This window comes from Crassostrea angulata, chromosome 6, assembly GCF_025612915.1.
Source record: "Crassostrea angulata isolate pt1a10 chromosome 6, ASM2561291v2, whole genome shotgun sequence".
Lineage (NCBI taxonomy): Eukaryota > Metazoa > Mollusca > Bivalvia > Ostreida > Ostreidae > Magallana > Magallana angulata.
The window spans coordinates 27,133,204-27,147,441 of NC_069116.1; the positions used below are offsets into that span (position 1 = coordinate 27,133,204).

The window sequence follows — 14,238 nt, forward strand, 5'->3', positions numbered from 1 at the left end:
AAAAATTACTTATGACAATTCGTTCTTAGAATTTTCTTAATATCATACGTCCCTTTTTAAAATTATATTCTTAGCATTAGGAAAAAGTTTTCATAATAAATCATGTCACCATATCTCATATGGATACATAATCACATATAATGTCCCAGCAACGCCATTTGTTTTACAGAAAATCTGTGTAAAAATTAATAAAAATTCAAGATGGTCGCCTACAGTAAGAAACATGTGCGTTAAATCTTCATACTTCTATTTTGTACACTTTAAGGGCTTAAACAAGTTCAAAAGAATCATGAATGATTCAATACATTATGGATAATCCATTTTCAATTCAGTATAACAATATACTGCATTCATCATCATTTATTTTAGTTAAATATCCATACGCAATCGGGTTACCAAATCTTCCGTTGTTAAGGTGTTACATGTATTTCTCATGAATGTTTATTTTTCTCTAGAACTGAATCAGCGATGGGGGAATTCAGAGTTCATCGAGTTCGATTTTTTGAGTATCAACCAAAAGCGATTCAGTGTATTGTTTATGGAAAAGAAGTAAATAAGGTTGCATTATCCAGGTAACACACTTACAGCTGTCAATCTATCTGTGATTCCTTAAATTGAATATTCTGATACTTATCTTATACATGAAATACAAATTTACATGTCGAATGTATGTAAAAGTGTGAGTACATTAAAAAAGTTTTTTATTTGATCTTTTATAGGTCTGATGGATGTATTGAGACTTGGGACTTAAAAAATGATTGGTATCAAGATAAAGTGAGTTTGATTTTTAAGATTATTTAAGAGTGTTTGAATTATTAATTTCAAAGGCCGACATGACATCTTAAGATCTCTATATCCTTAAAAAATGGGTTTAAAAATGTCTTTGATCAAAAATCAAACTCAAAGATTTTGAATTGGGTTCAAAAGAAATAAATAGATTGGATTCCTAAATATTCTGAGTTGATTTGCCTTACCTTCTGTATATAAAATCCAGCTGCATTAACTAGTACTTTATTTTAATTAAGGTAATACAAGGGAGTGAATCCAAATCAATAGAGACTTTGTGCTGGCAAGGAGAGAGATTATATTCAGCTGGTCTGGATGGGGATGTGGTGGAATATGACCTAAAGAAGCTAGAACCTAAGGTATTAATTAAATCAAAATGAAAGGTATTGTTAATGAATTAAAGATTTTTAGGTGAGATTTACCAAAATTTTCATCAGAAAGACAAGATTGTTAGTGTCAGTGTCATAGATTCTGGATTACATTTTATATGACTTTTTGGTCTTGTTTATATTGTAGGCCTCAGCATCATCGAATGCTGGACCTGTATGGTGTTTAACTACAGACTCACATGGGAAATTTCTGGCTGTAAGTATGACATTACATGTATTGATTATTAAAGTTAATGATCAGCATTATGGACAAATCAATACTTCCCAGTCAGGACTGTTGTTAAATATTTAAGAGCATTGTACACTGGAAGAAGCAGTGATACAGTTTAGATAATGTGTTCCAAATTTGTTACATATAAATCATAATAATTATTGTAATTACATGCTACCTTCTCCATCTTGTATTATTATTCTTGAATTCATTCTCTAGAAACTAAAATTTTATCAATTTCATACAAAGCAATATTGCTTCCTTCCATTTTGTAGGCCGGTACAGAAGATGGTTGTGTGGTTTTGTTTGACACAGACTATAATTCTCTACAGTATTACAGATCTTTTGACAAGCAGGAAGGTATATAAATATATGTACAGTATTTTGTTTGAAATATCCAAATGCTTATTTTCAAAGTTTATTTCTTTCTATTAAGAAATGAAATGCAAAAGAAGAAGATTAAAAAAAATTCTTTATTTACAAAATACATGTATATCATTCGATATTGATATACAGAACTGCACAATAGAAAAGCCAAAAATACATTGGGAATTTCTTTATATGAAAATCAATGACTTGGACATCAAGAAGTGCGGAAACTATTTACTTATTCAAGTTCATGTTACAAACTAATTTTTTTTTAACAGGGAGAATCTTGTCTATTGCTTGGAACACCAGTTTGGAGGTCATCCTTACAGGTGGTGTTGACAACATGAGACTGTGGAGTGTTAAATCAGGTCACGCTGTACAGAGAATGACTCTGGGGAGGGTGGAGAAGAGCAAGGAGACCATCGTGTGGTGTGTGGCCATCCTCAGGTACTGTACATGAAGAGAAGAAAGCTTGATATGGTCATATAATACCCGTGGTATTGATTAGTATTTTGATAAATTTTGTAGTTCAAGTTGATCACAATTAAGCTTGTTTTGGTATGTAGTATATACTGAAACAAATTTATTAATTATGACTATTCCAAAGTTTTCAAAGACTCAGTATTCTTGAATAAACATTTTACCTTGCACACATACATTTTTGTTTAAAGCATAAGTATAAAGTACAGCATTTACTCCTAAAACAGCTCACAATATTTTAAAAAAACATTTTGATTTGTGAACAGAGTGTCAGAAATTTACCGTAGTTATTACAGATTTTAAAGCATTTGTTATTGTATAAAAATGTACATGTATCCTGTATTATTCATTCTCTCTCTCCAGTGACATGACGCTGGTCAGTGGAGACTCCAGAGGGAGAACCATTTTTTGGAATGGAAAACAAGGAACTCAAATAAAGGTTTCAATTTAATAAAAACTAAAATTATAAAAATTATCTTTTGATGCATTTTTGCATGTGAAATATCTACAATGTATAACAATCATAATTTAAGATGATAGTACATTTGTATGTGTTTTCAATAAAAGCAGAAATGAAATGTCAAGGTTTTCTTTGTAGAGCTTTCAAATGCACCAAGCTGATGTTTTGTGTTTAGCTGTTCACCAGGTATGAGGCACATCATTTTTTATCAGCGATCCATGATTACATACCAAATACATATTTGTATAACTCTCCCACCTTTTGTATATATAATTATCAATAACCAATGTATTGCTATAAAAATAATGTTTGATAAATTACATGCTTGAATTCGTTACTGATACATGTACCTTTTTCATTTATTGTAAAAGAGGACTGATTTTTATTTTAAAAACTCTGTGGTAACTAAAATCATATGTACAATATTTGCATTCTTACTCTGTTGGTGTAAAATTTATTAAACCCGGCTAAATTCCTGTGATAATGTTTCTCACAGTTTCTGACACATGAGTCCCCTTCATATATTTTTGTAGGATGAAAAGCAAGTGTTCTCCTCTGGGGTGGATCCCAAGGTGGTGCAGTTCCAGTACACCACAACGAGTCGAGAGAGCGACTGGAAGATGTGGGTCAGAACCAAAATCTGGTACCAACACACCCACGATGTGCGGGCTATGGCTGTAACTCCCACTGATGTTGTGTCTGGGGGTAAAGATAAATGCTTACTAAATTTTATAGTTCTTGTACCATAAAGATGAGCAATTCAAGTTAGTTCATTAAACTAAGCAAAAACAACTTGAATCTTATGACCAACTATCTGCATTTCTAGCCTTTGTTTTTATTGCATTTAGTCTATATGCATGTACTTGTGTAGTAACTGTGGTCAAGGTTTTTATTTATTGAATAATGCTCAACATTAGCTTGAATTTGTATTATATTTTCTTCTCTTTAGGTGTGGACACAACTCTTCTAGCTAATCGACTTGGTAATGAGAAAAACAAAAGAAAAATGAGATCAATCCCCATGGTAATTCCTTGTATTCAAACTAATATCGTCAAAATAATGTATCATATTTACAACTTCTACGTACTTGTATTTATTGCCATGTGGTGACACTCTACAGTACAAACATACATGTGCACTGAGTTTTTGATGTAACATGAAATGGTTTCTATGTCTTACCTTTAATTGCAATTGTTTACAGCATCAGTTGGTGGGCGTGGCTAAGGACAGAAATGCCCTCCTGCTGCAGTACCCTGACTACCTGGAGCTATGGAGACTGGGAAACACCAGGAAAACCTCGGGTATAAATCATGCTTTATCTCATCAGTTTCTGCAAAAATCTTTTGATTTAAAAGAATTTTGAAAAACACATGTCTCAGTTTCCAGGTAAATAAAGTTTTGTGGGTTCTTGTATGAATAAACATGATGATTTTCCTTACCTGTAGAGAAAGATGGGGAGGTTTTACCTGAGGAAATCCCTCCACAGAAGCTGATCCAGCTGAAGACAAAAGATGGGCAGCATATTGCCTGTAGTGCAATAAGTTCTCGTGCAAACTGGATGTCATACTCAGACATAGATGGCTTCAAGCTGTACAAAATAACAATGGTGGGAACATGAATACTTGTTGTAGATTAACGATGAAGTTCCTGCAATGAATGATTTTTATAAAAACACCATTATAAAATTAAAATTTCCTTGTGGGTAAAGTAATGTCTTCATTTTGTGTGGTTTTCTCTAGACTGACACAGAATCCATCTCACCATCAGTTGATCTCAGGAAGGTGAAAAAAGGCCTTCATTCCTATTCAGCTCATCGAATTGTTTTCACCCCAGATGAAAAGTTCTTGGTGATAGCTACATCCTGTCAAAAAATTGTAGTTATCTCCCTTGACGAGGACTCTGTGTCTCTGTATCATGCATGGGATGATTACACAGGTATTTTTTAAAAATTTTTTTAAATGTATGTGTGTAGTGAGAATTAATATAAGCTTTGAAAGATTCACGAATATATTTTGTCTCCCTGTAGTTTAGTACAGTTTACATGTATTTAATATCCTTATTTGTTTTACAGAGGAGTCTATACACCAGCTGAGTGTCAGCCCCAACAGTAAACTGGTGGCTGTAGCTGACCTGTCCTACAAAATAACAGTGCTGGGGGTGGAGTCCAAGGAGGTAATGTAATTGGTTTCACACTCATCAGCAACAAACAAAATGGCCTTAGTATATCAAATTGAAAGCTTAAATGCCATTATTAGTGTGAAAATGGTATCAGCAAAATTCCATCAAATAATGTAGCCTTTGTATGTTAGATTGATTACTTGAATATAGATCAATTTTCTTTAAGGATTCAATATCCCATTATATATGTGCAGTACCCACAAGACATCAATGTTTAGACTGTTAGCACCTTTATGAATGTGCCAATAAACAACCATATATTTCTATTAATCAGGTTGTCTCTCAGTTGCCCAGCTATAAATCAACAGTAACTGCTATGACCTTCACTCCAGACAGTCGTAATCTGATCACTGCACATGCAGATCAAAAGGTATGGATAACTATATTTGTATGTATTAAATTTAAGAATAATTATATTTTAGCATCTTCCAGACTGCTTTTAGTATATGCTAAAGCCACTGAAGGACAGAATTTAAACTTTAATCAAATTGCTGTTATTCATGTACATTATGTACATTTATATTCTGCTTACCAGTAATTTCAATTTGCTCTTGCAAGTTTGAATTTCTCTCCACAGATTTATGAGTTCGATGTCGAGAAAAAGGAATACAGTGACTGGTGTCGGGAGGTGTGTAACAAGTTCCCGAACGCCTGGAAGAAGAGGCATCAGATCATCCACCATATCTCCACCTCTCCACGCTATCCCGATAAAATATTCTTTTGTGATCTAGACAAGTTTTTCATCTTAGACAAAACACAGGTAAGTTCACTGCCACTTTTCTCATACTTTTTAGAAAGTTTTATTAATGCATGTCCTGGTTATATAATTTGAAGTGGATTTTAATATCACATGTATACTGGATATTCTTAATTAAATGCAAGGAATTAATTTCCATGTAAAATTGCCAGAAGCACTCCTTGCGGATTTTAAAATCTCGCCATCATTTTCTGAGAGTTGCGAACTATAAGAAATAAGGAGAAAAGTTTCACGTTCAAGGTTTAATATTCTCGTGATTTGATACAAAGCAGCAGGATCGCGGAATTAAGTACTCGCGCAATATAAGGAATTTACAATAGTCAGGGCTCTTAAATGTCTGTACTGGAAACAAAAACTGCTTGATTTTTTTTTCAAAGTGCATTATTGAAAATGGTGCAAGGTCCCCGAGAGTACATTTACTTTTTATGTAATCAAGAATTTCACATATACTTGTATATGTATTTTGTAAACTTTCATTAACATGTAGTTCATAAATAATTTCATACATAATAATGATCTAAAGTACAAAACTGTATGTGTAAAAACATTTTTGTAGCCATTCCCAAGCATAGGATCTAAACCTTTCAATTTGGTAGCCAGACCAAATTCTTCCAAAGTGTCAGCGTTTCATGTTTGTACAAGATTTCGCGTAAGTAATCTCCATAGACAACAGATTACAGAAAGTATATTCAAATGTTATTGATATATGTACATTAAACTATTTTTAGTTTATTTCATTTGTTTCATAAATTTGTTTTGCAGTATCTTATTCATATGGACTTCGTTAATGATGATTGGGTTGTTATGGTAGAACGCACAAAACTAGCCATGATGGAGTCGCTTCCAATGGCAATGCAACAGAAGAAATTTGGAACTTGAGGAAAATGTTCTATATTTTGTGTATTGTGAATTTCAAAACTACATTTTTAAGAAATTGAGGAGAACCATGCTGTTCTATCAAAAAACAATTGGGATCTGTTACATGTCATGCATGCATGCTAAATTTGATCATGAGAAAGCATGCATTGATTTATGTACTATGCAACATATGCTTTACTCAAAGTCACCTTCAGACAGATGGGATTATGTTTTATTTGTAACTATTTTCATTCTTGTGATAATGAATGCATACACACACATTTCTTAAGTATGTGTCTATACAATTTCATGTACATACATGTATTGATCATATAGCCATGATCTGTGTGATTAACTGATTATCCTACAATGGGATTACTGGGCAATAAAACTTAAATCATAATCAGTTTTTTTTTGGTAGGATACTCATGGTCGTTAAAATTATCTGTGTGATATAAAGTTTTCATACGTACTCGAATAGGTTTCGGGTCACGTGATCAGGTAATATAAATAATAGGACCATGCGATGGCGTGGCACTCTAAGTAAGATCAAATTGCATGTGAAATGGAATGCGGTATTTTGGGCTGACATATGGTTTTAGATAATTATGTGTGTTTGTGTCGGACAAACGTAGTGAGGGGAAATTTTTATTTTATTGTCAAAATGACAGTACTGTAGATAGGGATGAATTCAAGACATATGAAAAGAAAATCTAGACGTACTCCGTAATATGCAAGTGGCGGAACTTATTAACTTTTTCAATTCAAAATACAATTACTGTTCAGGGATTAACTTCTTAATTTGCTTCTACAAAAATAACTCGGTTTAAACAATAAAATGCACTGCTGGTGCTTCATTGTGGTATGAGGGTAGCTATAAAGTATTGCAGTAAAAAAATTCTGCAATGATCGCTACCACCATGAAATTGACATGAATCATCCAAAATAGCATTTTATTGATTATTTATATTTACATATTTGTAAATGTAAATCAGTATGTTAAATAGAAGAAATGACCAATTATTCCTATTTTGAAGTTAGAGTCTGACATGATTATTTCGTGCAGTTTGCGATTATTTTGATTTTATAGGATGCTGAAGGTTTCGACCGATCAATAAACTGGTTAGAACTGGATCATATAGATTTCACCCCTTTCAGTTTCTGTGTACATCTATGAATCATAATCGGTTTGTCTAAATATTGGAGAACATATTTGCAAGTCTAAGGCCAGTGAATGCAAGTCGATGGAGTTCGTGCTTTAGTTTCGATGATCAAGAAATCACCCACACAAAAGTCAACAGCAGGATTACAAACAGACACAATTAAAACTATGTAAAAAAAAAATTACAGCTACTAGATTTAAAGTGTCATATAAAAAGCTTAACAATGCATCTAACAGTAGTTGAGAATGCGTATATTCTTACGATGAAATACGGGAAAAAATACTTCGTGGATGTAAGTATACAGTTATAGTTTGAATTACCCTTTAGAAACTCATTTTCATAAAAAAAAAATAAGAAGAACAACCAACACAAAATGTATTTGTGTAAATGAAAGAAAATTGTATATAATATACACTTCGAAAATTTACCGGAATATAGATCAAGTGACATAGCTGTGAATACTACATTTCGCTTTAGAAAGAATAATCTTACCGTGACCAGCTACGCTCAGCTCACAATCGTAAAACCAAGTTCGTAGGACATCTGTCATTTAACGATAGAACATTCTATCTAATTTCGGTTGAATTCGGTGAATTAGAATGAAATAATTTTCTTTTGTGGAAACGCCAATAAGAGTAAGGGGCGGGGCTTAAGGTTTTGTCGGTAAGTCGTGTTCGATATGTATTCATTCTGGCGTTCAAACTTTGCAAGTATACCGGTATAATGGTAATGTGCTCTTGAGCATATATGACAAGCTGCTTGTCAAATGAAAACTTCAGAAGTTTTCAGATATGGTTGATGTTGAATATTGCAGAATATTGGTGTTATTAAATATTGCAGATTCTGTGTGAGTGACGTTCTGTATAATGCAAGACACAATGTTGTTTTTTTGTTTTTGGTGTTTCTTGTTCTTGTTAAGTGCAATTACAAAAGAATGAAAGTTTAAAGGGGCTGACTACTAAGAAAACAAGGGTTGTTTATTATAGATATTTTTTTGTATCTTTTAATTTATACATCAGTGTAATGGGGTAAACTGAGTTCCTTGGACATGTACACACTAGTAGTTAGATTTTGGTGAAAAGGAAATAATATTTGTGGATTTTAAGGGCATTCGAATATTAGATAAAACTAAAAATTTATGGGAATCAAACATAAACCGTACCATAAAGAAAGAGGTATATTTTCCCTTTGTCTTTTTATTTAGGATTAAAGAGTATCTATAAAAAATGACCCTTAATATTTCTGTGTTGATGATGGATTTGGTTGACTATATAAATGAACTATTAGATATTGTACACTACACGTGATTTCTTTCTCTTCTATGTAAGGTCACCAAGGTACCATTTAGATAACGAAAACGACATTATGATTCTTCACAAATTATTTGTTGTGTTGGTTTGGCTTGTGATAAACTTTTTAGGAAAAGGACGATGTGAAATGTCTATAGAAGATCTGCACCGGGATGTACTGGAACTTCGTAAGCTGATTGGCGAGGTGACCACAACGATCGCTACTCAGAACAGTCGCATCGCCTATCTCCAACGCACCCTCAATCGTCAACGATCTCATTGTCATCGTGAGAAACTACAAAAAGAAGTTCAGGACACCAAAGGTTCCATAAATTATAGCGTTGCAAAGAATAACCCGAATACAATAGTAATGACGAATAATGGGTCGGGTGTCGTATCCAGCAATCGGGGAGACTTCCGATCATCCGGACGTCGACCGTCAGTCGAAACCCAACAACTTCCGTTTCAGTCTTCTCTTGTTCGTAAAGGTACGTAGAGAACAAGTTTGGTTGACGTTTTATATACCATGAAAAAACCAATTCGTCAATCGAAACATCGCTCGACCTTTTCTGTCAAGTCGAGAAAATGTTTTTTTTTCTCGACTTGCATTGACGGAAAAGGCCGACCAATGTTCCGATTGACAATTCGTCTCATTCCACCGTTCACTCTACAGGGCGGTTGTTGATACCCCAGCTCACTCAGCCACCACACCCCTCACACAACGCCACTGCCTTCTACGCTTATCTGTCCTCTGACGTGGCCCACCCTGGACAGGGACAGATTCTGAAATTTGACGCCGTGAAAACAAACGCAGGAAATGGGTACCACCCAAACTCGGGGGTTTTTATCGCTCCAGAAACTGGCTATTACGTCTTCAGTTGGACGTCGAGGATCAAACATTACGGTAGCACGGGCGAAGACCATGCTTTGGAGCTTATCATAAACGGTCAGATTTTTGGAAGTATTTATATGAAGTCTCTGACAGGCGAAGATGGACAGGCGACTGGTTTAGCCACTGCGCATGTCAACAAAGGTGATGACGTTTACATTCAAACACACCACCAGGACCCGGGGTCTGGAGCTATACGGAGTGACTTTTATGGAAGATCTTCCTTCACAGGATGGAAACTGTACTGAAAACCATAAATGCTTTAAAAAGACATAACAATTGAGTCCTATATTGTTTATTTATATTTATTTTTTTACGATTTTCTACAAGAAAATCACGTACATGAATCAACTTAAGCAACGATTTAATTTCTTATTTTCTAGCTCCCTTGAAGCCTCACTATTGGCATAATGGTAAACGTTTATAGTAGTTTTCATCCCCATGAGCTTCAAGTGTAGACAAATGAAAGTTGCATGTATATTCATTTTAATTTTTTTTAACACGTTTTCATAATTAATCGTTATTTAATATTTTGTGCTGCATTTCACCATATTTGTTTAAAACGAGCTATAAAAGATGGAAATGGAAACAGGGAAAACATCAAGGAAAATGTGGGGAGGGGTGGATGAACCTGCATGCTATGTCATGGTTATTTTTTTACGTCAGCTGCCTAATATTTTTTGCGAAGATAATCTTGTAATCCGTTATCTCACCTAGCTGCGGCTTGTACACATTTTGCAAAATCCATGTCTTACTTTGATCATACTTATCACAACAGAAAACCTGAGAACCAGAGGCTCGGGGAACAAAAATGTTATCTATATACATGTATGTAGTATATTCGTAAAATAGAAATCAAGTTTGTTTAACTTATAATTGGATTTCATTGATGAAGGATTAATTGTCATTCTGCCTCATTCAAAGTTCTGTCTGATCATGGCCTAACCAAACGAAAGTCTCGGCAATCACTACAGTCCAACGTTATAGTTAGGTGCGCCATTTTTCACACTCTGGTAAAATTCAAGATGGTTTTCTGTACTAAGACGACATTTCTGTACAGCAGGAAAAGATATCATCCTATCCATGTAAACAGTCAGGTTCGGCATTGATCCATCAGATATAAATATTTGATTCACCAACTTTTCCGTCGCATGAAATCGCTCAAACCAAGGCCATACCATGAAATCTATCATACGAGGTTCGCTTCCTGCAAAAGGATAATTTCTAAGTTAAACTCTTTATATCCGAAGTTATGTATACTAGTATTGAAATTTATGCCAGGGATTGATCGTCTCGGGTATGCTATGTCCCCTACCCCAAACTACTGTGGTGGAAACGTCGCAGCTCTATGCATGATAAAATAGTCACAGAATTATTTGTTGTATCTATAAAGTTTTGACAGATGTGACTAACCAAATGTACAGATTATATAATTAAGCACGCTGGTATACATGTAAAATTAATGTTTAAATTTATTATACGTTAGTAAAAACAATTATGAGGATGTATGTATGTGTTCATTGTCTCACCTCCAAAGAAATCCCCTCTTTTTTGTATTTCTTTGTCAAATTCCATTAGCCCTTTTTTCAAGGTTTCCGCTGCCGCTGCACAATTTTCTGATGGACCAAACAGCATCTTATAGTACTGTGTGGTAACCTGAAATTAGATACGTTCAAAGGAGAAAGACCTCTTCCCATGTTAGAATGGTTCAAATCACCTATTTGCCTACATTCTTCAAGAAAATAAAACTTAACACTGTAGTTGAAAATTTTGTATTATACACCAACACACACCTGTCCAAAATGTTCCACCAATATTCTATCTCTTGCCTGCTGGTAAGGGTCATCGGGGGTCAGCTTGTTGCCCGGATATACCTGGTCCAGATAATCACAACACACTGCAGACTCGTAGACAATTTTATCGTCCTTCTGAATAGCGGGAACTTTTCCCAGAGGATTTATTTTCTCCAGAAACCATTCCGGTTTTTTGGAAAGGTGAATATTAACCACTTCATTCCTTTTGCATTAGAAAATTTAGCATTTGATCATGAGGACATCTTAAAACTGTATAAAATAAATATATCTAACAAGGCAAAGGATGTTGTTTGCCACCACTTTTTTTTTATCTATAAGATCTTTTTCTAGAATAATCGGGAAGAAAATATGTAAATAAAGCGGATAAAGTTCCTAAAATAGGACGGACAAGGAAATTCCACGAACATATTTTTTATATCGATTTTAGCCCCCCCCCCCCCAAGTTCAACATTTAGAACATAGATAAGAACTGTTGTATGCATACCAAAATCTATTTGTTTTTTTTGTTTTTGTTTTTTTTTCATTTTTGGAACAACAATATCATTTTAAAATACAATTGGTCTGTACACCACATGCTAGTGTGAAAAATATAATATGTACGCGTCAAAACTTAACTGTGAAAATTATAGCTATGTATATAATGTCAACCCCCTCCCCCCACCACCACCACCAAAATACCCCAAAAACAATTATCTGGTTTCTACTGGATCACGAGAAAAACGGTGATCCAAACATAACTCCTTCCATAAGTAAACAGCTATTGCATTGATTAATATACATGTATACTATACATGTATATACATTTAAGAGTTACAGTACTGTGATGGTAACTGTCACCGCACATTGACGGTAAAACAATATTTATCATTTCCCGTACTGAAGAACGGGAAATTATGTACATGTAAAACAGAAATTTTTAACATCAAGTGCATGTGTGTCGCGGGTAAAGCTCAGACTACATGCATTATAACATATCGCTCTGTAATGATATCTATATTAAAGACAAAGAGAAAAACATTTTTTTATAAGAGCCTCTTAAAAAGATATGAAAATACCTAATTTTTTCTGAAATACAGTTTTACAATTTTTCTCAGTTTCCATGCAATAGAAAATCTCACCTCATATATACATGTAATTGCTTGAATAAACATGCTTATAGTTTGTGCATGTTTATCTTTAAATATCTGAAAATAAAAGTAAAAACTTACGGAATGTCTTTGTGTGCTAAAACAAGTCGAGCTCTCTCGGCATAGGGACAGATTCGGTTGCTATAGATTCGGAGGGTACCCGCTTTTAGGGGAGGGAAAGTCGAGCCTATGAATTGGTGATGAAAAGCACTATGGGTATAAAGTCATCTTCACAACGTCAAGGTTTTGTGATTACGGAACTCCACACAAAGGCGGAGTGTGGAGTTCCGTGATCACAAAACCTTGACGTTGTGAAGATGTCACTCCATACATTGTATTTGTTTACATTATGTTTAAATAGCGTTTAAAACTTGTTACATGTATCGTCGTTTAATATTACAGCGTTTAATATCAACATCTCACATATATAATGCATAGAAATGAAAACTTACCGGAAGATAAAGCTTCTGTAGACATTGTTTTACTTCAGCTCTCTTCTCTATAATACGTCGATCGTCGTCTGGTTCTAAATCTTCACCACAGACGCGCGCATATAGAGATTACGGCGATAGGGGCGGGTCATACAAATATTCGGACATGTAAAAAATAAAGACCGGGGGCCTTTATCTTTGAATTCGCCGTGTATGGATCACTGTCTGTGGAAGCTGCTCCGAAATCCCAAACTTTTATCCAGATCAGCAATTATATAAGTCATTTTCAAAAAAGGACAACTTAAGCTAAACAGAGAGCACAGACCGACGTTAGACTACCAAATATAGTTAAAATGCCACTCAACAGCAAAATCGTCGGATTACGTTACTTATAAATATAAACTAGATAAGGTACGAAGCGACCGAGGCATACCTTGTGGACTTCTCATATCATCTATGTCCGTTCCTTCTACGAAACGTTCTGACACAGGCACGTAGCATCGTTTTTGAAAGTTGGGGGGGGGGGGGGGGAGGGGCAGACTCATCCAAACAAACTAGTAGTAGTATATAACATATAACTTCAATTTCAATCCTAATTTTCTTATTTTCATATTAATTTTTCACATGCTTCCAAAAAAGTGTGGGGGGGGGGGGGGGGGGGCGGGGGGGGGGCAACTCCATGATAATTCAATTTTTATATGTAAATTTTAAAAAATTAGTTGCTGCGAGAAAATGTGCCCCCCCCCCGGCCCACCCTGATGCTACATGCCTGTGACAATAGTGATACTTTCAGTGTTTGAAGACAAGGGTTGCGTATTTTCATGCAATCTATATGCCTTCATACCCATATGAATCACAATTGAATCACAATTGAAAGCAACATATATTAATTAATATTGCATATAGTTTTTTGTTTGAAATTTTTATTCATGTCTGTAAAATTCTACTGGTACTGTTTATGTGCAGATTATTTAAAAAGTTCATTGGGCCTACACGTCGCTGATTTTACGTAAACGTAATTCATGTGAACTTTGTAT

The 14,238-nt window shown here is 34.5% G+C and overlaps 3 protein-coding genes across 3 annotated transcripts; 2 read left to right on the plus strand and 1 right to left on the minus strand.

The window, feature by feature from the left end:
• Positions 1-196: 196 nt before the first annotated feature.
• Positions 197-6,891, plus strand: LOC128190338 (U3 small nucleolar RNA-associated protein 4 homolog). Its single transcript, XM_052862359.1, has 19 exons — positions 197-225; positions 456-572; positions 720-774; positions 1,026-1,145; positions 1,303-1,371; positions 1,662-1,746; positions 2,034-2,202; positions 2,599-2,674; positions 2,834-2,881; positions 3,229-3,400; positions 3,645-3,718; positions 3,897-3,996; positions 4,141-4,301; positions 4,435-4,630; positions 4,767-4,867; positions 5,148-5,243; positions 5,451-5,633; positions 6,187-6,279; positions 6,393-6,891. The coding sequence occupies exons 2-19, from the start codon at positions 469-471 to the stop codon at positions 6,507-6,509; spliced, it is 2,019 nt and encodes a 672-aa protein (XP_052718319.1). The 5' UTR covers positions 197-225; positions 456-468; the 3' UTR covers positions 6,510-6,891.
• A 2,096-nt stretch (positions 6,892-8,987) lies between these two features.
• Positions 8,988-10,108, plus strand: LOC128190193 (uncharacterized). The gene is made up of 2 exons (XM_052862134.1): positions 8,988-9,428; positions 9,614-10,108. Exons 1-2 carry the CDS (start codon positions 9,017-9,019, stop codon positions 10,075-10,077), a joined length of 876 nt encoding a protein of 291 aa, XP_052718094.1. The 5' UTR covers positions 8,988-9,016; the 3' UTR covers positions 10,078-10,108.
• On the minus strand, positions 10,109-13,530 carry LOC128190194 (glutathione S-transferase omega-1-like). Its single transcript, XM_052862135.1, has 5 exons — positions 13,223-13,530; positions 12,852-12,957; positions 11,623-11,845; positions 11,359-11,485; positions 10,109-11,036 (listed from the first exon to the last, which is right to left on the minus strand). Exons 1-5 carry the CDS (start codon positions 13,245-13,247, stop codon positions 10,798-10,800), a joined length of 720 nt encoding a protein of 239 aa, XP_052718095.1. The 5' UTR covers positions 13,248-13,530; the 3' UTR covers positions 10,109-10,797.
• Positions 13,531-14,238: the final 708 nt, after the last annotated feature.

Coding starts and splice junctions, on each gene's coding strand:
- LOC128190338 (XM_052862359.1), top strand. CDS start 469: ATGGGGGAATTCAGAGTTCATCGAGTTCGATTTTTTGAGTATCAACCA. Junction 3,401..3,644: donor CACTGATGTTGTGTCTGGGG/GTAAAGATAAAT, acceptor TCTTCTCTTTAG/GTGTGGACACAACTCTTCTA. Junction 4,868..5,147: donor TGGGGGTGGAGTCCAAGGAG/GTAATGTAATTG, acceptor TCTATTAATCAG/GTTGTCTCTCAGTTGCCCAG.
- LOC128190193 (XM_052862134.1), top strand. CDS start 9,017: ATGATTCTTCACAAATTATTTGTTGTGTTGGTTTGGCTTGTGATAAAC. Junction 9,429..9,613: donor GTCTTCTCTTGTTCGTAAAG/GTACGTAGAGAA, acceptor TTCACTCTACAG/GGCGGTTGTTGATACCCCAG.
- LOC128190194 (XM_052862135.1), bottom strand. CDS start 13,247: ATGTCTACAGAAGCTTTATCTTCCG. Junction 12,958..13,222: donor TACAGAAGCTTTATCTTCCG/GTAAGTTTTCAT, acceptor ACCAATTCATAG/GCTCGACTTTCCCTCCCCTA. Junction 11,486..11,622: donor TGGTGGAACATTTTGGACAG/GTGTGTGTTGGT, acceptor ATCTAATTTCAG/GTTACCACACAGTACTATAA.